The sequence below is a fragment of the Atractosteus spatula genome, chromosome 2, assembly GCF_055471065.1.
Source record: "Atractosteus spatula isolate fAtrSpa1 chromosome 2, fAtrSpa1.hap1, whole genome shotgun sequence".
NCBI classification, from domain to species: Eukaryota; Metazoa; Chordata; class Actinopteri; order Semionotiformes; family Lepisosteidae; genus Atractosteus; species Atractosteus spatula.
In genome coordinates, this window is record NC_142707.1 from 42,163,379 (window position 1) to 42,187,569 (window position 24,191).

General features: G+C 33.8%; 1 protein-coding gene across 3 annotated transcripts; it reads right to left on the bottom strand.

The window, feature by feature from the left end:
• Nucleotides 1–1,229: 1,229 nt before the first annotated feature.
• Nucleotides 1,230–23,797, bottom strand: trmt11 (tRNA methyltransferase 11). Of its 3 annotated transcripts, XM_088938470.1 has the most exons (13): nucleotides 23,698–23,797; nucleotides 23,206–23,271; nucleotides 22,063–22,136; nucleotides 21,593–21,674; nucleotides 21,423–21,515; nucleotides 20,753–20,887; nucleotides 18,981–19,137; nucleotides 18,380–18,460; nucleotides 17,756–17,920; nucleotides 16,708–16,780; nucleotides 16,233–16,367; nucleotides 8,097–8,217; nucleotides 1,230–1,828 (listed from the first exon to the last, which is right to left on the bottom strand). In XM_088938470.1, the coding sequence occupies exons 1-13, from the start codon at nucleotides 23,773–23,775 to the stop codon at nucleotides 1,691–1,693; spliced, it is 1,398 nt and encodes a 465-aa protein (XP_088794596.1). In that variant the 5' UTR covers nucleotides 23,776–23,797; the 3' UTR covers nucleotides 1,230–1,690. The 3 variants fall into 3 exon arrangements, with proteins under 3 accessions (XP_088794596.1, XP_088794601.1, XP_088794609.1); XM_088938475.1 differs by lacking the exon at nucleotides 18,380–18,460 and having other exon boundaries at nucleotides 23,698–23,794; XM_088938483.1 differs by lacking the exon at nucleotides 22,063–22,136 and having other exon boundaries at nucleotides 23,698–23,780.
• Nucleotides 23,798–24,191: the final 394 nt, after the last annotated feature.

A 24,191-nucleotide genomic window follows, 5' to 3' on the forward strand; every position in this document is an offset into this window, starting at 1 on the left:
TAAGGTGGGTGAGGCTGTTTATGCACCTCAAGCATGATCTGTTTGCCCTCAGGGACAAAACAAAACAATTGGCTTCCTGTATTTATCTTCTTAAGTATATGTTATACCAGTGGGAGTTACAGGCAACTTCTTACATGTTTTGGGAGTGTCCAGAGATATTTAAGTTCTGGTAACAGGTTTCTTCCTTTCTGCCTATTATTCTAAATAGGGAAATTTCCTGTTCTCATTTGACACTACTGTTAGATAATGACTACATCTCCGGAAATGCATTGACTGATGCTAAAAACACTTGATGTAGCATCAGGAGTCTCTGCATTCCCTCTCCCGACATCATTGGTTCTTGACCTATCTCGATATTATTGAGATGGAGCTCTCCACTGATAGCATCTATGATACTAGTGGAGGGATGTAGTGTTGTTATTGACACAGGGCTTCCACTGAATTTGTTTGACTGTATCTTAGGCATCCTTCAGTTGAAATTTGGAAGGGCAGAGAAGGAGGGTAATGGGAATGTTGAATGCGTGTGAGGTAATTATTTTATTTTTGGGATTTGTTATATTTCAAAAATAAAAAATGGCTAGAGAACTTTCACAGACTCATTCACACTCTCCACAGCAATCTATGGGTTTTATAAATCTCTTATATCCCATTCCAAGTAAAAACAAACGTTGAAATGCTGGCAAGACAATACAGGGAGATGGGCATTAGATCAACAAAAAAAGCTGTGGTTTGTCACAGTCAGTTGTGTGGAATGAAAAACTGCAGGACATCTGGAGAGCTGTGAAATGGCATACACTTTCTGTTGTGAAACACACCAAGGATGTTCAGCAGACAGATATTTAACATCTAATAGCTAGACTGCAAATATTTAGGTAATCAGTATTTAAAATTTATCAATGCACTGATGTCTGATTGACATTTCAGATGTAATTAACCTTTTTAGACAAGCTGAACATCATTAATGTGATTTTTTTAGGGAAATTGTCTTTCCCTAACTTGTTTCTAGTTTATCCGGAGAGTTATTAAACATATCTTTAAAGAGGGCATTGTCCATGTAAACTATAGACATACCTAAGGTTTTTAAATTAGAATAAAGGATAATAGACAAAGGCATGTAACCAAAGCACTTGTAATTCCATTACAACAGACATAGATACAAGTATTTTTCAGTCATTGGTTTGGTGTAATTGATGTTCAGATGGTATAGATAAGGACAGGTTTAAGTATTACCAACAACTGTGAGGCAATTTTATTTACAACAATGAATGGAAAATACATTAAAAATCATATCCAGTACATTTGAACTCAAAGCAACTTTTAAAATGAAAATATATTCTACATTATAATCTAGTTAAATTAAAAGAGAAGGCTCCTGTTTAAAAATAGGTAACTACAAAGTTAGTTTTTGTTTTAGGCTCTTCATACATATTTACAAAGCATTATGATGTCATCAACCTGCATGATCCCAACTAAGTGGAATTTAGTGAAAATTTTATCTTTTAACTTTGCTTCATCGATGGACCAAATTCTAAAATACCTGATGAGCATAATACAACATTTGAGCACATACACTCTTCTCCAATTTTATTTGATATCCTTCAAAAACAATGCATGACTAGAACATACTAAATGGTGTATAAAAAATATAATGTATGCCATACATGTTACAGTTCTATATATTATAAAACTGTTATAGTTTTTTTGTGTTCTTAAACTCATCTTTACCAGTCTTCTTTTTTAAGCCACTGAAGTACTTCTCCCGGAATGAGTTGTGGCCTTGGTAAGGATTAAATCTAGCATGTAAAAGATGTGCAAGTCCATCTGCATCCTGTAAAACACATAATTGGTTAAATTAATATCTGCCATGCACTCTTTATTATATGTAACCTCTATGTGTTTCTTTAAAAGTGAAAGGATTCTTAAATACACAATGCAGTTGAAATATTAAGCCATTTACCAACACAAACTGAACTTTAATAAATGGTATTAATAATCCTTAGCACAGATAAATCATTTTCATTTTTCCAATAAAGGTTAGTGACTGTTAAGTCTACATAATCTGAGTCATTGTTGTGGCAGATTAATTAAAGTACTGAGAGGGTTATGTCTACCATAATTAACTTTCATGTCACAAATACTGTACATTACTTAATCTACATTACAAATTACAAAATGGACCAAACACAAGAAGGGCTCATTAATAAATATCCCAAAAAGAATACATTATAATGTAAGTAATGTAAGCACATCAAGGCTGAAATAAAATGTGAACACCCAACTTGCACACATTTTTATAACACATCAAGAAGTTGACTCAATGTAAAAGTCAAAACACTGTAATAAAAATCAATATTAGAATATGATATATACTCCTTTTAAGTATTTTTCCTGTCAAAATATTCAGTGGAATATGTTTTGGATAAAGGGGGAAAATGTTGATAAATTTCAGGTTTAAAAGTGGTAAAGTTATTTCCCTCCAGACACTGATCCTGGCTGTGAGTTAAAGCAAAATTTATATGAGAATGAAGGAACGCCAGGCAATGGGTTGTGAAAGTCAAACTGATTTTTAGGAGAATTTTACAAGGCTTTTTGCATTATCATTTGCCAAGTACCAGAAAATTCAAAAAAATATCATACAAAGAAGAAAATTGTTATAAAGTCACTCAAAAGGATGCTTTTATCAATTCCATTTTCTAGTATGCTAATAAGTCAACAACACAAATTATGCAACAACACATTCACAGTTTATTCTTCCCCTTTAAGTACTGTTAAAATGTTGAATTAAAAATCGTTATATTAATAAAAGACTAATGTAATCAAAGTACATAATACAATACAAATCATGTTCTGAAGTGTTGTAAACAAAATTGGTGTAAATTTTAAAAAATGTTTTTGTATAAATAAATCACATTTTATTTTAAGAAAAGTCAGTGAACAGACTGCACAAGAATAAGTAAATCTTTGTTGCCAAGCTCACATCACATTTTCAAATTAGGAATCCAGCTGGATATTAGAATGCCTTATCCACATTTTAATTGAAACAAGTGCATATACAGAGTCAGCCTGCCTTTCATTTGAGACTATAGCTCTCCATGCCTGCAGGAAACATATTTAGAACCTGTTATGAAACATCTCCCATTCTTACACCTTAAAACAGTATATGTTTCTGATCCAAAATTGTGTAAGCCTTTAAAGAGGTGAAGCCCATATCTTGGAGTTTTGACTCCAGGCCCACACCATATAATGCTTATGAAATCAAAACAAGAGCTCCAAAAAAGGTCACAGGACAGTGAAGTTTGAAGGAGAGGTAATGAGGTGTTTAAGAGATGGTAAACTGTAACTGAGGTGATTATTTTTACCCAGCCTGCTTCTCATCAAGACCACCTATTCTCTTTCTAAAGAGCCAAAATACACTTTTGACTATACAAGTTGTTTTAATAGTTTAGTAGGCACAGTTTGACAAATATACATTCTTGCCCTTATGTAAACTCGATATGCCACCTAAAGGACCTGACTTCAATATAAACTGTATTCTACAAATAATATGTCCAGTTCTATTTAGACCTTAACATAGATCATTAGGGAAAACAAATCAGATGTTAAATTGATTTGCTGTTGATAAATGTCTTCCAGATTAATTTCCACTTATGACAATGGAACAGTAAAATTTGAACATCGAAAAGAAATAAAGCGGACAACGTTCTGGAATCAAAAGTTACTGTAAATAATGTACCCAAAAGTAAACATCTTCAGATTGCAGATGAAAAACTAAATGGATAATAATTTAAGAAAATAATGCACTAATTAATTTCATCAACCAAATTTTGCCCATGAACAGGGCCATAAGCTACTCCATTGCGAGAAGCATCTTCATACAGCAGACTCACCATTCAAATCACAATAAGCGCTCTCAGCAACATCCGGGAGATGGCATTAATGTACGTCTCTTGTGCAATGAACACAAGAATAAACTTCTTGATGTGTACACTTTAGCAGCAAGTATATTTTGTTCTTGGATGGGTACAGAACCTTTGCATCTATTTTTTTAGCTAGCCAAGTATGTTAATTTGTGATATACATATATACAATATACTGTACTTATGTTTCATAGAGGATTTGGTATAAAATTCAAGGATAATAGGTAAACATAAAAAAATCACATCAAGGCACAGCATTTTTTAAACTCGTTGTGATCTTTAAGCAGAAAGTAAATGACAGTACCAAAGCTATGCCTTCTGTGGCTTCAAAAGACTTTGCTAGAGAATGCGATTAAGTAAATGTACATTACATTCCCAAAAGTTAACTTGATTTCCTCTTAGTTAAAATATGAAAGGATTTATCTTTAAAGTGGAGCATCAAAGCTAATAGCCCACCTCAAACTGTTTTTTGAATGAGACAATGGTTTCTTATAATCCGTGGTATTAATATCTACCCATTTACATCCTATTTTGTGACATCTGTTTTTTAAAGTTGTCACTAATGTAAGCCACTTCAAATTAATGGTTTATGAGGCCAGGAATGAAAAGTGCAAGCTGTTGCTACAAGGGTTTAAGCCCTGTTGTTTCTGGGCATTTGCAGATCAACGCTACTAATGGTTCAGAAAGGGGTATAATTAATAGTCAAAAAAAAAGAAGAGGGGTTTTTAACAGGATAGCTAGTAACGAATACTGTTAGGGTAAGTGTAAACATGAAATAATCACGAGCTAAAAAAAATCCCTTCTTGCAAAAACAGACAAGAAAACAAAAATAAAATCCATACTGCAAATGAAATCCTGTTTTTAATCAGTGGGCCTCAGTTCAGCTAGAGGGCAAATCCCAGAGTCTGTTTTTTGTTTGAGACAAATCCTTGATGCTTGTTCTGTAGCTCTGCTCCAGTCTCTGTATCTGATGACCCAGTTCAACAGTAGCAACAGGAAAATGCACACAAACTAAACATTTAAACACTGCTGATTAAACATTATTTTGCACCTTTTTCATCTCCATGTAATTTAATGTACAGCACAGAAAATGGCATAGATGTTATGAAAATAAATAATTATTTTGTAAGCTGATGTCATGAGTATTGAACCAATAACATCTGTTGCATTTTTAATTCCTCTCATATATTAATAAGCCTGATACCTCACTATTCATTGTATTCAGAACTTGGGGAACCACATTGGAAATGGCAAGCTATTAAGATTTCTACATCACAGATCTTCAACCTCAAGAGCATTAAATTATTTTGAAGATAAAGTTCCTTGGATTTTCAGAAATGACAGAGGACACTAAGCACAAACACAAGAATTTTGAAAATCTCATTTACTTCACTCTTTACAACTTCCCCTTAAATTCTTAGTCAGCCAGTGATTTGCCATGTAGAAAAATCTCCAAGAAAGAAAACAAATGAAAAGTCTCTGAAAGAACCAACATTTAAAAAAAAAAGACAGCGGCAAATTGTAAATGCCCTTGCCAAAATAAACACCAATCACTCTTAACAGTAACAGGTACAATCTGTTTTACCATCCTGAGTGCTGTTTGACAACAGTGTCATCGCTTGCTGTGCTGACACAGCTGGGCTCCAGCCAGCGGGTGAGACGAATTCTGGAGATGAATTCCTGCTTCTCCACACGCCTCTCCTGCTCCCACCTTTACTCCTACCTTCGCACAGCCCACTAAGCACCAGTCTGCTGCGACTCCAAAACACAATTTTAAACCTGTCAGCACCACATGTTTTTGTTGCTAAGCAGAGGGATAATTAACACATTTTGCTAATGCTGAAAAGAGAAGAAAAGAAGCACAATGTGAACACCCGAAGTAGGCTCCACCGCCAAAATGTTGTGTTTCTTTTCTTCTCTTTTCAGCATGGAATAAACCTTTACTTGTTCTTTTACAGCCTACGCATGCAGACGCAGCTATCTACTTGAACATTTTGCTAATTACTGCAGGCCACTAACTTGGCAAAAGACCTTTTTTTTAAAGTTTGTTTTAAAGTGATATACATTACCAATTGTCTGACAGGTACTGTATGTAACTGCAGGTTACTGTTCCTTATAAAAGTATTCAGACCCTTACACAGTTGTCATAATTTGTTACTTTAAGCCTGCAGTCATGATACTCTGAAGTAGCTATTGATATTTGTTTTGTGTACAACCTACTCCTCGCGTGTAATACAAACAACAAAAATTTAAAAAGAAGTACATAGATAACTATTACAAAAAATGGAAAAGTCATTGTTCCATATGTATTCAAACCCTTTGCTATAGCAAGCCTAAATTATTTAGGTGCATGAAATTAGATAAAAATAATTAATAACTGACGCAAGCCCAACATAGTGCATCACTCAGTGAACATCTTCCCATTTGTCAGCATGGTGGTGGCAACACTAGGTAACAGTTTTGCTTCTCATCAGTGGGGACTAGGAAGCCTGTCAACACCGATGGAAACATAGACGGAACAAAGTACTAGCAAATCATAAAGGAAAACCTGCTTCAGATCTAAAACTGGGACAACAATTCACCTTTCAACAGGAAAATGATCCAAAGTACAAGATCAAAGTTACAGTGGAGTGGCTTGAGAATTAGATTGTCCTTCAGTGGCCCAGTAAAAGTCCTGACTTGAGTCCTATGAAAATATGTGGAAAGACTTGAAAACTGCTGTCCATAAGCAACTTAAAGAGAGCTTGAGTAAATCTGCCGAGATGAATGGACAAAAATTGCATCACGTTGGTGTGTAGGGGTAGTAGACTTACACAAAAAAGATTTGCAGTCATAACTGCTGCTAAAGGTGCTTCTATCAGATATCGAGTTTATGGATCTGAATACTTATACCATCGTATATTACCCTTAGAAGTCTTCCGTTGGAGCACTCAGGTTTTGAGCAAAATATTATGCATCATTTTGTAATTTTATTATTTTTTAGGTAGGGACTGAAATATTTCTCCAAGGCACTGCAGCATGTATTCTAAAAGTGATTTTGCAAGACATTTTTTATTAAACCTTCTATGGCATTTCATTATCAAGATACGAACAGAGAACATGACACACGCAGAAAGACAGGATTGCACATAGATCAGTTCTACACATTCCTTCTGTAAGAATTCCTTTGTGCAAAGTTATAAAATACCACTAAAGGCATACATGTATGAAACCATTCTAAAAATGTGCTAAAATTATGATTACAGGATTATTATTATCACAGTAATACATGAAACAAACTATGTTTAGTCAAGTCTAGAAGCAGTGTGAAAAGTAATTTTAAAATCAGAATTCTTAACACTACTTCTGATAACAATTTCATATTAGATATGTACAGTCTTGTGCCATAAATCATTTATACACAGGAAAAAATATCCAGTCAAATCTCTAGCTGACTTGTTAATCTCTTGTATCAATTTTTGTATCAAGAGCAATATTTATGGAAATAAATAATGATCTGAAAAGAAAGGACTGGTATCTGATGTTATCTGATGTGAAACGGGCTCAATATCATAATAACATTAGATGTGAGCATAATAGTAGTATTCCAGAAAAAGAACACAGAATCCTTATTCATCATACTTAGACATGGAGTGCATACACAAACAACCTCAAAAAGGATTATTAAAAGTATTCACCTAAAAACTAACAAAGATAATTTTATTGACATTTACACAGTTTAAATTTGAAGAATCACTGACCAATTATCAAGTGAGACATACTTGATAAAAAAGACATACACCATTACTAATTATGAAGTATAAAGCACCAACATTTGTCTGTGATTCAGAGTGGAATTTTCAACACCATTTATGGGAACAATTTGGTCTTGATACGAAGTGGCTGTCAAATCCAAAGAAGAACTATTTTCATGCAATCTATGATTAAGTCATTAGAGTGTAATAAAAAACTGAGTCAACTACAGCCAGATGTCATGGTCTTGAGGCCTTTTGTACAACTTATTTTTATAGTTCTGTGCCAGTTCTCAAACTTGGCTTGAATGTGTGCGTGCATAAAAAAAAACATTCCAAAAAAAGAACTTTGATGCAGACAGTAGTGAAATCGTATGCAAGACCATGCACACAAAACCATGCAGAAGAAAAGGAAGGAAAAAATTCAGGGAACTGCATAAACACTTACCTCAAATTCCTTCAGCTTTTCCATTGTTACCAAACGCCTGGATGTATGACTGGAAAGTGTCTGCTCACAGTTGCTAATAAGTTTCAGGCAAGGGTGCTGGGGTATAATTTCTTCCTTGTATCTGGAAGACATAAAGCATCTGCATAATGCAATTTGAAACACATACACCTGCCTTCTGGTGACATGGGTCACTTCATGAGGCCTTACATTGTATAAACTGACATTTTTATAACCTTTTAAAATATTTCTGATATTTTGTATGCCATTTTCAAAACATTACTGCTGCCTGTTTTTAAGGAGTACACTCCTGTAAAGCACTATACAGTGTTTACTAGTATTATAGGAAAAGGGTCATTGAAACCCTTGCTCAACAGGTAAAAAATTAAAGAATTAACAAAGGGGGACTATGACGTGATGTATGTGTTGTGAAGATCTTCCAATGGTTGTTTATTTTGAAATAAAAAAGGAATTCTAGTGCAATTTGTGACTGTTAAACATGTTCATATCTGGATATTTTCTCTAAGCAATACTGATGCTTCAAAATAATTTAAAAAATACTTTCACTGAAAGTAATTAAACACAAATCAGACCACAAATTTGTTTAATTTGTAAAGTAATGTGTTACTATCTTACCAATGATACAATACTTCCACACATGAAATTAGGAAATCTACTCATAGTATATGTGTGGATGAACTATATCATGATGCTGATTATGAGCTGTTCACAGAAATCTCCAACTTTAACAGACTCTTCTTCTAGTCAAGATATGAACTCACAACATGTGCACAATACTTCTGAAAACCTAACTCAAACTATCAATTCAAATCTACTGTACAGATGTGAAGAATTCAGTGAAAATAACAAGCATCTATGCAATCTTCATGCAGTAAGACAACCCACCATGCAGACCAGACTCTGACAATTTCTATTCCTATAATTAATTATAAGACTGGACTATGATCTATGAACAATCAAATTTACAGCAAACCCATTTAAAACAGCACTAATAATGGACTTATTTTAAAATTAGAGTTCTAGTTATATCTCAACATACTATGGTGATATCTGCTTTTTAAAACTATGGTGTTGGTTATACTGTAACTACTAGAAGTAGTTATTACGGGAATATTACAAGAATTATTCTGACTTCAGATAAGTCTATATAAAGCAGTTGCCACAGGTGGTTCCTAATTACTTCAAAACCAGACCAGCTGGGTCAGTTCATGTCCCGCTATTTCTTAACATAACACCTCCAATAGTGGTGAGGTGATAATGGTCATACAGGCTTGACATTACCTCACTCTGGGTACCCTCTTGGTATTACTTTATAAGGATGCAAAATCTGGACAAGGCATGCAAGCGTTTCTTCATGAATTATTACATTCTACACTTCTCCGGCTGTAAAAAACGAATTTGGGAAATCCTATCTTTTTGGACTCTTTGCTGCCAGTATCTATGGATAGATCTAATAAAGGGATATTTCACTGGAACTAATTTATACAGATCATTAAAAAGTTCAAATTTTAGAGAGATATTTAATGAAGATCTTGTTCACTTTAGTATTTTTCATCCTTAATTCTTCATGTAAAAAAAATGGGACAACTGAACCCGAGCAATCCTTCACACAGTTTCCTACAGTAGAAAATCCCGCAAGAAAACTTCTGAACAAAACCTAAATTCATTTCTGTTAGTGAAAAAACATCAGTGCCAAGTCACTGCCAAGTATGAACCTCTACAATTACTGTTGCTGCTTTTACTAACAAACTTTTTTAAATGGCATAATTTTGATCAGACAACACTATATTACATCTGCAAATAGTGATCTGATAAGTAATGGTTCAAGAACAGGTGTCTTAACAAATCAGTTTAGATTTTCCTGTGAGCTAAAGATACAGCTGTCTACCACATGAAGACAATTTCTATGTGAAATATTAAACATCCTTTTAATTTATGTTTAGCGTACTTAAAACGCCACAGTCACAGACAGATTTCAAAGAGATGGCATGTCAGTCCATACTTTACTGTGAATAAAGGATTTTTCTCCCTTTATTCAACAGCTGCACTGTTCAAAGAGAGAACCTCGGCATCACATTTCTCTACACAATGTCCTAGAGTCCATCATGCACAAGATTAGAAATGTAGAAGATTAGGATTTAAGATGATTTTTAAAATGATGAAAAAGTAGACGTTAGCTCAACAATGGATTTCTGTTCATATTGTTTTCTATGACTGTTTACCCTTAAAAAGAAGCATGACAAAAGGTGTTCACAAAGTCAACCTAAAATGATCCTGCAGCTGTATTTTAAAATACCATTACTAGTAAATTATATACTGTGCACAACACCATCTTAAAACAATCTATAAACCTATTATTTTTATCCTTTTAAACCTCAGTCTTCATAAAGTGACGGTATTTACTTTAGTGATAATTTGGTTTATTTCACAGAACACAGAGGAAATGAAACATCAGTGGCTGGAAAGAATAAATGTATAAAATGAATACAGATCAGAAAACAAAAAAAAATTTACAAGCTTAAAAGCCACAGATTCTTTTAAAATAAAGAATGGTTAAGAGGGGCCGGAAACCAAATGCATTTGAACTATTTTAATTAGATATCCACATCATATTACATCATCTCTGGTTAGAAACTGCCTCTGTCCAATATAAACTGTAATGCTATGGGAAGTAAGGCAAATGGTTTAATTTAATACCATAAAATCGCACAAATGCTGGTCTGTGTAATTCAAAAAGCACAGAACTTTATAATTCTATAACAAATGCCACTGTTTGTAAATTTTGCTACACACTTTCCAGAGTTCAGCCTGTCAAGGAAACTTGGCCATGAACCAAGTGTTTGTGGATTCTGTGTTTCATGGTGATAGACTCCCTCTGGTGGTGAACACTGTTCCAATGACTATACAGTAGGGCAAGGTGTCCAAGTCCTGGTCCTGGGGGGGACCCGTGTCTGCTGCTAATTTTCCATCCATCTAAGCTAAATTAAATGAAATTAATAATCAGCTCAAATAAGGGCTCACTTAAGTATCAGATTTTAGATGGAACAAAACGAAGTCACAAAAGTCAGAAATAAAAAACCCTGCATCATGGAAAACAGTTACGTTTTCTAGATTTCATGGCACCTCAAATTGATGTTCCAAACATATATGTGGCTTGTTTAGTTTGCCCACTTCTGTGGAAGAATGTACTTTTTTAAAATAACTTTAAATCATCAACTTCATAAACAAAGATACAGAATGGGCAATATCTGTTATTGAATTAAGCATTTAATGAATGATGCCATTAATATTTTGAGTAAGTAACTCACACAGCTCTGCAAAAGTGTAAATTAGGTTCTTCTAGTTACTGGTATTGATGGTGAATGTATACAATCTTTTTAATAGCCCTCAGATGTTTGTTTATTGCATCTTGAGAGAATTAATCAGCCAATGCATAACAAGGTCCTCTTTTTAATTACAATCTGTTTGCACTAAACACTATGAGCACAGAAAAAGCTGCACACCATGGAGCTCTGTGCACATAAAAATACTTAGAAATCTTTGATGCAAGAAAACCAAGATACTATCTCTCCTTAAGCAAAAATCTAATTCAGTCAGCAAGGGTCGATAGAATGAATTAAAATAGATTAAAATACATAAAAGGTAAAACACAGTGCTTTGAGCACTGCAGGTAGTCATTGTGTCTTATTGGACATCAGACAGACTTAATTAGCGGCAGACGGCTACAGAGTTACCACGTAAATTACCTTATAACCTCAGAGCCTCCTATCCGTACAGGAATAGTTTCAAGTACTTCCTTGGTAGCTATAAAAATACCCACCACTAAAGAATTTTATGATAATGACTCATTCCAGACAGGCAGGCAGGCTACAGTTTGCTCTAATCTAGATTCCCACGAAGCTATAGGACGACACAAAAAACATTAAAGGAATTCAGATCCACCATCATTTTAAAGTCGAGTTTCAAATAAGCTCTTTCAGTCTTTGACATTTTCTTTCATTAAGAGATTTTATCTCCCGAGTTCAGTACAGCAGACCTCCTTTATTTCATCAGAAACACACAGAACCCCACTGAAAATTAACTAACCAAACTTGAACCCAATATAATTTAAAATGAAATATGTTTAGTTAAATTGTATTGCCCTCTTCTATGAAAATGTAGTGCTTTAATATTTTTCTTGTTTTGTTTCAGATTAAAGAAAGTCATGGTGAGGTTACATGAGATTTGATTGTTACTTTTTTCTCGTGTCCCCATGTAATCAGGATAGCAATTCTGAAATCATAATAATACAATTTAATTTATGAACACTTTTCAGTTTAATTTATTAATGCATTTGCAAGGTCTGAGTTTGACTGTAAAAAGTCATATTTAATTATTGTTGAGCACTTGCAAATTGCTTTCTCATCAAAATTGCAATTTTCTTAGTGGAAGGTGTTAGTGATCACTATTATTTCTACAAATTAAAGAATTAAGTTAAAAAATTAAAATCCCTATTGTTATAGGGTAGTAAATAAAGTATGTCTTAAACTAAAAAGCCAGGAATTTCCTAAAATTCAAAACTAAATTTAGCTCTAAGGTGAGTGCTTTTGTAATAGTACGTCTTACTGTTTTGAGTCATACTGTTGTAAAACAAATGTCATTAATACCCCACTATTAATGAATCAACCCACAGAGGTGTATTACAGTAGATCAAATTTGGTCCTCCAGATTTTTCCTCCACCTGAACGTTTCATTTCTTAATTGAAATATTTAATTTTAAACATTCTCGGGTTTTAGGAGGTAATATCTTGAAGACCCCAATAAAATGATGTTTCATCCAACAGAATCCGAGTTGAAGAATACTGCCCAACCATTTCAAATCAGATATCCAGAATAAGGCTTCTACATCATGCTGGTCTTGAACAATTCAATTTGAGTTAAGACTAGAATATACAGTTAAACAGTAATAGAATGCCTAAAAATGATAAATAAAATCTTATTATCCCAAAATAAATTCAACATTGTATAACTGACAGGGCTGAAGCTTTTTGCAGACATGCCCCCTAATCTGCCCTTTGCATGCTGCTGTAGCTATAAAAACCTATCAGCCAAATATGCCATGTGAGTGACAGAAGCAGCGGCTGTGAGAAATGGCTGCCAGCTTGAAACCCCCCATCTTGTGAGCCATTTGATAAGATTGTTAAATACAAAGCTCAACTATCCCGAACCAGCACAAACAGCAAATCACAATTTGCAATGGGCCCTTTTAACTACATAATATGGCATAATAGATATTTAAAATGTTCCAGGTTGTTCTTTAAAGTATGATGAAGCTTTCAAAACTAAAGCATTTTACTTCCTATAAAAAAAGATCAGCATGATCTAAACATTCTTCAGGTGAGACTTGAAGCAGAGGTCCAGACTTTGTCCTCCCATGGCATTCTCGAAAAAGCAGGGGTGTTATCCCTAGTCTTCTGGCTAAATTCCTATCTGTGTACATTGTGCTTTCCCATTAATGGAACTGCTGGAATAATTCCTCGATGAGGGGGTCAAAATGGGATGGTCTGGGCAGAAAGAGGATCTAGTCACAACAGAAATCCACTTGTAGTGACAAAGTTGCTGCCCGTTCTACAGGTTCATCCTAACATGCCAACATAATAGAGTGACAACACACATCCTCATGCTACTCATGTAACAGAAGATTTCTTGAGAGATCAAAACAAAACAGTTATGCAATGGATGCCCTACTCTCCAGATATGATATGCAGAAGTACTGCATCTAGTACTCAGAGATTAGTGATCTATCAAAGCCTTACATTTTTTTCATTTAATTCTTACCACCCTCTCTCCTTTTTACATTCCTGAAGAAGGCTTCATACATGAAACATCATGAAATACCTGTGAAATATTATATAAAATGTAAATTCAGTCAATTTCAAACACTTCTGTTTTAAGTGCTGCTGCTGTGTGGAAGCAATTTCACTTTAAGCCATCAAAAAGACATACTTGGGATGTTCCAATTGATCAAAGCATCATTCATGTAAAGATACACATACATTATCAGAAAGCTGCTTATTCCTGGAAAAAGTCAGAGCAACTTGAAGCCTATCCTGGAAGCACAGGACACAAGGTGCGACTACCCGGCCCATTATTGGACACACACAAAAGCACAAAAGGAAAATTTAGAGATAATCCAGCTAGCATGTCTCCTATCTCCCATCTTCACCAAATCAGACATGGGGAGAACAAACAAACTCAATAAAAGAGCCAAGAGCCGCGAAGAAAGAGTAGTTCCCAAGCTAGATTAAAAATCACAGAATCCTAACATTCATTAATACCAGAGCGGCTGCCTGTGGAAGATAGCTTTTTAAGATTTAAACAAAACTGGTAATAAATCAAGATTCTCTGTGCCCAGCAATGTGCTGAAGTCTGCAAAAAAGAGTACAAAGATCACAAAGCTGGTTTTGCTATACAATTGTCTAAAAAAACAGAACACAAATATTTACTGTAAGTCCAAGATTTCTTGTCTAAAAAATCAAAAAGCTGAAAAAGGTGATTTTGCTGCATCCACTGTATTGTATATCTACACAATCTAAAACACTATTGAAGAATACCCGTGGGCCACCCAGCTTTCAAAACCACAAAAGAAATACTAAGGGGTGAAATTAGTTTCAGTGAGCTTCATCAAACATCTGCAGCAAAAATAAAATTAAGAAATTCTATAGTTTCTCCAACATATTTGTAGAAAGTCTAAACGATTTAAACAAATCAATGCAGTTCCCAAAACAATACTCAACTCAAACTAGCATTTTTCAAAACAATTCTGAAGTCAAAAGATTTCAAATTTATGTGCAAACTGATATATTTATATAAAAATATGATGCAACCTTGCATGTCACTGAAACCATGCAGGTCTTAATATGTATTGATATACCAAACATTTTAATGAGTTACACACATTAAAACCAGTTCCTATGTTCACAGCATATACCTGTATTACCAAACCAGCATTTCTGCAGCTTCTATAGTATGTTAAATTATGTACTTCACTAGAACTTCTTAAATGGCGCTAGAATGAATGTTAAACAGATTCGATTAATAAAAAAATACTGAAAATTAAACTTTAGCAACTTTCCTGATAATTAGTAATATCGCTAATAACCTTAAAATACAAATGCAACAAAAAAAAGTAATGCATGATTAGCACACCTGCTGTAAAATAAAGCGATAAATCTGTTTTGCTTGACATGTAAAAAGCAATTTTGCTGCGTATGATCTCATTTCACTCAGCTTGAAAACTGCCAGAGACAGAACATTCTCATAAAGGGAATTAGTAGAGATTTAGTATACTGTTATTTCTTAATATAGCAACATACAAATTATATTGTATCTGGAAATTATATGCAATATTATACCAGTGACTCAAAAATATGCATAGCTTATTGGTAATGTTTGATTATTCATTTAAACAGATACACAGATTAACCTGTTGTCACTTTAGATGTAGCGGTACTGTACAACTAGCTACTAGTCTATATATATGTAGAGAGCACATTTTTGAAAATATCTAATAGCAGAAATGGCATAAAGGCTACATGGCTAATTTCAACCAAAGCTCTATATTTAGTCTGTAATGCAATTTTGTGGACTTATTATAGATTATAGTTCAGATATGTAAATCATTCAATATGATCATAAAAATAAAAAATAAAAATCAGAAATCATAAAAAGATCAGTATTATAGTATTAGTATTCTGTGAAGTTTAGCTGATCAGAAATTGTGCTTTTGTGCAACAGGTGGCAACACCATGTTTTTCATATCGGCAGCAGCTAAAAATGGAAGTGTAATAATGAGTCTGAGGACCGCCTACTTTTCTGCCTACCTAGAGGGAGGAGCTGGGTTTGAACAAGCGTCAAAACAAACTGCTGACTAGATAACACAGGAATTACTCTGGGCATAATATTGTGCCAATTTAAGTTAATTCACAGTTCAGTTTTAGAGCTCGAAAAAAGTTTCTGCTCGCTACGAAATTCTAAGATGTCTATAAGGCTAAAAACATACTATAATTTGAATAAAAAGCTTGTTCATGTACAACAAGTTAAGAAGTGTTTAATTCAATCAAAATTTAACAAACTTACTCTGGCCTATACACTGGCAACCAGTAGACTAGTCTTCCGTTGATCACAAGGTGTTTAGCAGCAAAGTTCAGCAGGTCTGTGAAGATATCACTGAGGTGGTAGGCCATGGACACAGGGACATGACTTTCTCCATTACTGAAAATGTAATATAGTTCTATTATTATTCTGGTTAAACATTAATATTAAAGAACATTAATACAAATCTACAACACTAATATGAACAATATTAAATAACTATTTTGAACCAGTATGTATACATTACATTTATTAATAAAAAATAATGTTATACAAATCAAATATGAACCTCTAAGTTATATTATTTAGAATTTGAAATTTTTCTCTATGGTACAGTTTTATTTACTTGATAGATTATAGATGGATTATAGTAATAGTCCTGCTAAAGTCCCTGAACAAAGTATGAGGGGAAATTTCAGTACAAAAATATGTCAGAATGGTAGTTTTAGGAAGAACTTACAAATCTTCTGGTGGTTTTATCATTTCTTTCTGGGAGCCTGTTTTCCTTGTTGATTCTCTTATACCATATGGGGCTGAGATGGAGAAAGCAAAAAAAGGTTTCATTCTTTCTAGATCTGCAAATGAAAATAGAGGTTGTTTTTCCCCTAGGTTACAGGATTAGTGCCATAAGTACAGTCAACTGAGCAGTGTATAAATGTAAATCAATTGCAAGCAGAAACATTACAACAAAAGAGGACAACAAAACAGTGCTGATGTGGAGGTAGTTAAGTGACAGACATTACTGCTTGAATGACGAGATGTGTTAGGAAGCTCATTGTAATGTATGGTCAAACACTATATTCATGTGGTTACACTTGTGATTCAAAACTGATGCAAACTAATTCCAGAAATACTTTGACTCAATGAGAGACTCTGAGTAAGTAAAGCATGCTCTGGTTTGGTATGCAAAGTAAGTTGAACTGTACTAGTTCAGGTTTTTAATGATGCTGTACTGTCTCTATATTTACTGACTTTGGATATACAGTATGACTGAATTTATGACTTTCCCATTTTCAATTCAAAATTACTCATCTCCTCTCTGTTTTTTTAATAGAAAACATAATTGACTGTCCTTTATATTTTAAAGTACAGTATATCACTCTGCAATACAAAAAATTACTGAATTGCATGTGTTGCAGTAGAATCAGAGGCAATTTCAACATTTCTTCTTAGAAAAGAACTGAACATATATTACGGCAATACTGCTGGTCACAGACATTCTGACTGAGGAGAATTATTAGGTATTGCTCTCAGAGACAATGCTTAGGGGCATCTGTGAAAACAAATATCATAAGAGAATAATACAAAATATTGGAAAGGATAGTAAGTGTTAAAAAATGAAGAATATCCAGATGCGAAGCTTTTACCCTTTCAGCTAAAAAGACCTGGAGCTGTGCAGAGAAATCTAATGTATAAGACTACCAAGTAGCTCCATGAATGAAGCAAAACTAAAGCTTAAAGGTGAAAAGTGGATGAGACTGGCTCGTGATGTGAGATAATAAACATACGATCTGTGATGATGGCGTCGAACAGACTTCCTGTTCTCCACACATTTTTGGATGCATCCGACACGAGAACGTCAATGTAAGATTTCTCTGCACCATATTGTCTTAGGTTAGCTCTGATGTTTTCATCGGGTCCCCTCCACTTTTGATTCTTCCTGCTTGCTTTCCCTGCAAATGAATTACAAAAAAGTTAAAGACATTAATCATCTTGAAAAAACCTAGCATGATTATTCCAACAATTTAGCTTGTGTTCCACATTTACTCAAACCAAATATACATTTCAAAATAGTAAACATAGCCTTGTCTGATAAAACACAGCTGTACTCCAATTCCTAGAGTGACTGAAATAATGCCATGCCAGGTTTTAAAAACAGGTTCAAATCGGGCCATAGTCTTTTTTTCCTCAGACACTTCATAGTACCTTCCTAACTGTACTTAACTTAATAAAAATCTCATAAATAAGAAAATGCCTTTACTTGAGGTGACCTTTTGTTAAATTAATGGCGGTAAGAACCTTTGCATCCAATGTCTGATTTGTTTTCTCAAAAACCTTATAATGTTATAAGGAAAATAAATTACAGTATATTTTAAAGAATAACCAATAATCTTTGAATTTTCATGTCATACCTATTCCATGTATTGTGTTGTAATCAATGTCTGTACCACATACATATGATCCAAAATGTGCACATGCAACAAGAAGGCTACCTGGAAAAGAAGCAAAATCAGTAGAGTGAAGGATAAAGGCACCATTAGGCCTGACTGATGCTATTGTCATGTTATTGGCACACTACACAAAGATGCACACATGCATTCTGGTTGTTCAAAAGGATTTTTTAACACTGATTCAGCCTATAAATTAGTACATCTGGACAGCATATTCTATACTCATTTGTGTTTAATTTCATATTATAACTCCTGATAAAAGACACGTTCATGACTGAAAGGTCAAAGAGGAGTTGGAAAGAAAACAATATTTCTGCTCTCTAAACATATTGAACACAGCAAACACACCATACGAAGAAAAGGTTTTTTGGAATATACAGAGTTTATTATGATCCATCATAATAAAAGGCAAATTTCCAACTCAAAGGGCTCTTAGAGGAGAACAAAGGAATCAAAAAGGTGATTCTTTTGAATGCTGTCACTTTAAAACAAAACATTTTGCACCACACTAAGTATAAGGCACACACTTTTTCAAATTAAAAAGTTGACTTAAGAATAGTACCTGTTCCAACAAATGGATCAAAGACCAAGTCGTTGGCCTTTACTTTGCCATGGTTAGCCATTATAAAGGACAACCCAGCATCCATGCTTGTGTTACCAATGAAATGGCGTTTCTTCACACTGAAAGACCTTATCAAATCTCTCTGACCATCTGCAATCTAAATAAGGGTGACAAGAGCCATAAAGATCAACAACAAGGTGTTCTAAATTCTAAATAAATATGACTTCACTTAATCCCTCATATGCATGTAGAAAAAATGTAAGCTATCATTACAATAGCATAAAATAGAAGAAAAGACCTGAAATTCCCATCTATAATTCAGTCTGTGCTTTATTTCCCATCAAATGAAAGACAGTATGCTTGAGTAGCTGTGTCAGCATGCGTTGCCTGCAAAGGAACAAGTAAAGGTTTAATTCCACACTGACAAATAGAAAAGAGAAACAATGGTTTGGCTGTTGAGGCTTTTTCAGCTGAAGTGTTGCCTTTCTCCTTTCTATTTTTCAAAGTGGAATTAAAGTACAGCAGAGGGTACAAACTACATGACAGTCTTTTTACTGCTACTGATTACTAATATTTTAAAGTATAATTAAATTTCAAAGCATAATTAAACATGACACAGAGCTTGCAGTCAAAAAGCCATTTCCTTATTTTTTTAAATAAGGACATGGCAAAACAATAAAATTAAAAACTGGAACATACCGCTCTTAGATCAATTTGATTTAAAAGCTTATAATGAAAGACAAATCATGTGGAAAAAAAGTTTGTATTGCATTCCTTTTTTTTTAAAGAGTTTTATTTTATGAAATGTTTCAATTTCTCAGAACTGCCTCATTTATCCATCGGAAATAATAACAAAGCAACATCTGAAATAATAACAAGAACTATCATTAACAGTGACAGCCAGCTGTTGACCATTCAAAGCTGAGGCAGGGTTCTCCTCAAAGAATATAATAATGGTGTTGAGCCATCATATAAGCTTTCAAACTAGTAGTCTTACATCCTGACCATGTTATTTGAGGTAGCTGAAATAGTTATTTATTGCACTAGAGAGTAGGAAATGACTTTTCTGCATCTCAAAAATGTAATAGTATGCAAATAAATACTTCTGTTTTCCCTCAGGACCACCCTCCCCAACCCCGCTGTCGCACTCTTCTCAAGATGCAGTAACACTTTGTTCAATTACAGCACTGAACCTCTGGAACATTTTCCTGTCATCACTCTTTATAGATCACAGTCTGCAATGCAGTAAGTTTGTTAATGTGACAACAGCAGACCAAGTAATAAGGACAAGAAGAAGGACTGCTTAGAAAACCCTAGCTGTATTTAATTTATCTTGGTAAAACCACCCCACTCAGAGTACATTCAAGTCAAGTAGACTGCCACTTCAGTTAGAAGGTCAGTATAATTCAGTTTCCTGCTAACCCTTATTGTGAAAACAGTTCAAAAGCAATTTTGAAAGAGCTTTTGAAGGCTTTTCTCAAAACATATTAAAAGGTCACTAGAGCCAGTGTTTGCCTATACTGTAAATGTGTGAGAAGGCAAATTTCTGGTCTACTGTACATTTTCAAGAAAGGTATTGTCAGAAAATTAAAGACAAAATTAATTCGATTCAATTGTATTATTTTCCAGTAAAATGATAAAACTTGTCAATACAAAATTAATATTTATAAACAAAGTAATAACAATAGCAAATACCTTAAAAAAGCTTTATCTTGCACTTCATTCATTTAATATGTTTAAATAATGGCACTGCACACAGATTGATTACATACCCATCTCCCAAAGTAAACGTAAAAGGGATCTTCTGGAATTCTATTGGGATCAGAGCCATAGTTTTCTAGCAGACAGAACACATGATCAGGGTTCTTCAAGTTTACTTTCCCAGAAAATGGCAGGAACTCTAGGGTCTTAAGAAGCAAAATTAAATCAGTTAAAGATGATTTCATATTTTTTAAAGAACATCCTAAATTGTAGCATATAAATATAATGTTGTAAAGCAAGGCTACCCTTGCAGCCCTTCCAATCTGCCCCATTGGAAGAGTTTGGAAAGACATGCTTCTTGTTTCCCTATGTAATAATTGTGAGTATCAATATAGCAATTAATGTGATTGTTGCATTAATGTATTGTAATGGGGTGTATTGATAGGGCTGCGTGTTGAATAGTTTGTAATTTAAAGTAATCATTTGATTGAAAGGACCTTTATTAGTGTAGTCATTTTGTATTACTAATATAACTGGTTGACATTCCATTAATATACCTAGCTACAGATGCCAGGGTACCCACTAAGACTTAAATGTACAGTTGTAAAACATTAATTTTATTAGCTAATGCATATTTTAATTTAATTCAGAGTTGAAAAAAATAAAGAAGATAAAACTGTATTTTCCACAACCAAGTAAACATGTGTACTTAAGCTTCATTATAATATTTTACAAACTTACATCTATCTTCTGGATTCTCTCTTGATGAATCACCGTTTTGTTGAATGTGTAAACATTAATTTTATACGTTGAGTCTGACTTGAGATAGGGTACCTAAAAAATACAGTTATGTTCAGTACATTATTTCATACTGTTTAGATAATACCAACAAAAATGACTGTTCTGCTTACCATATTTTCTGTCGGATAATTCTTTAGAGACAACTGTAATTCCTGGTGTGTTCTTCCATGGCCCCATAGTTCAAACACTGACCTGCATGTCGAGAAAAATAAATAGCACTGAAATCTGTGTTAACTGCAGTTTCAAGTGATAAATTCCTCCCAATTGCTCCAAGGGAGAAAATACAGGTAGCATGCACAGCATTAGTAGGATATTTGTGTTCTTTACATGTTTTTAATAAACTTTTTAAATAAAAGTTAATAAATATTAATTCAAGCAATAGTGAAAGAAACTGTCACAGATAACTAAGAGAAAGAATGATTTGATATCAACATGTGGCTTCATCCTACGTAAATATACCTGTACTACTAAATACAGGTATAAATACTAAACCAAACAAGCTAGATGGGCCACTTGTCTTCCTCTTATTTGTAAGGTCTCGTGTTTTTATGCTTCGTATTACGGGTCATGAACTACTTACTTTGCACACACAGTTCGTTTCATAACATTTCGCACATCTTCCTCCGAAACATTGCTGAGAACCCAGAATGGAGACTGAAACAAATCATTTAGGTTTTGATAACATTCTGTTTGCACGACAGAGTGGACATTTTCTGCTCTGTGCCTCAGTGGAAATTAAAGACAGAAAACTGCAGTACGTTAATCTGATAGCCCACTTTGCTTCATCTCCACAAATAAGTTCATATGTGGCTAATAGATATAAATGCATACAAAAAGATATGAAAGATATGATCATAAGAATTTTTGTTATATTCATAAACCACTGTAGGTTAATGATTTACTGCAGTTTGTTAAATTAACCTATATTCACAATATGAATGCAGAGAATCCCCTTTTCCCCATATTAAAAAACAATATCAGATGAAGATGTTTGTCCTAACATTTAAGCAGTATAGCTGGTTACTTCGGCTTGATTACAAAGAATCACCAAAAAGTAGCCCTACTATGTTTAATAATGTTAAAACATGTTTTTAAAAATACGTTTAATTCAATAATGTCACACATGAGGAAAACTGCAAGAATTACAGGCAGGTAGTAGTGGAGTTGTTTTAGTGGAAGTCTTTTTATATTTATTAAAATAAACAAGGAGCAAACATCTAGATGCTAGGAACAGGGATGTTAGAAATCATGCTTATTACTATCATGAAGTGTGAACTAGTATCCAATCCTATATTACTAATGTTCAGGACTGGTGAACAACAATGTCCGTGATACCTTTTCACTTGATTGTATTTATATTCTTTGGTATATTACCACAATTCATTTTACCACAACCAGAAGGCATTCCAAAAAAAAGAGCAGACAAAGAATGAAGGCATTTGAAAGAAAAGCCAAGCAATGCAGAAATTTTCCAGCAAATAGTAAAAAAGGCAGCATACGGTTTTCTTTCTATGAATCATAGAACAGCAATGCTTTACACTCAGTCTCACACATCGGTACCGTATGTTGTTCTCTCAGCTCTGCATGGTTCATCCAGTGATAACCAAACACAGAATATGATGTCCCAGAACACCGATTTCCGTATTTTATTCAGTAATATATGATGACCAAAATAATCAAATTTATTAGAGCTCAGGTATTACGGGAAAAATAAGCAACATACCTTTTCATCAAAATTTTCGTCCAGAGTAAACTGCACACCACTGAGTGAAAGTAATGCCTTGATTTCCTGAAAAGGGGAAATATATACTGTAGTTTGGAAATTATTTGCATTCATCATAAATCCTAATATTTACAAAACTAAATGAGGCTGTCAGTTTCAGAATAAGTCATAAGATACACTACGTAACTTATTTACAAAATTATGAAAGGATAAAGCCGTTCTACTGTAATTACAACTACTTAGACCTATGTCTAGAGAGATTTAAAGTAGATTACTTAGTACACTGCTTCTAATAAAATTGCGGTTTAGACAGTTAGCCTCGATAACTGGCTCCTACAGGTTCATAATTTAAGATTATACCCTTTATACCAGTATCTATTGATCTAGCCATCTTTAGCTATGTAATAAAAAACTGTAGAGCCAGGAAAAATAGTAATACTTTTCAGAAAACTTTTAAAAAGTGCTTTGAAAACGTAATTTATTTTTACATACCGGTAATCTGAATTCAACATTTTCTTGTGCTAAATGTAATAAATATTTCCTACACGTTCGGCTACAGTGCAGCGCCATTTTTGTATTCCCTCTCAAATTATATTCCGCAGGAAATAGACTCCACTTCAAAGTCGGTTCCTATCCCGAATAATGCACCCTTCGTAAGCGATAAAATATTACACTAGATAGACATAACTGTGTGAAAAATTAAAACGCAATGTATTTGTCATTTCCTGTATAAAAATCATACAATTAAACATCCGAATACATATATATATATGTATCAGTTAACTCAAAGCACGGCTTAAAATCATAGGATTTACATTTTATCAAATAGAAATGATAGTTTGTTTCAAGGAAAAGCATCACTAAATGTATCTGACATACTGTACATAGAATGATTTCGATACTAAATGAGTTTTAATACACTGTTGCATCATAAACAATTACAGATTTCTATAGCTTTATTTTAAAGAAACTCTATTATGTGTTCG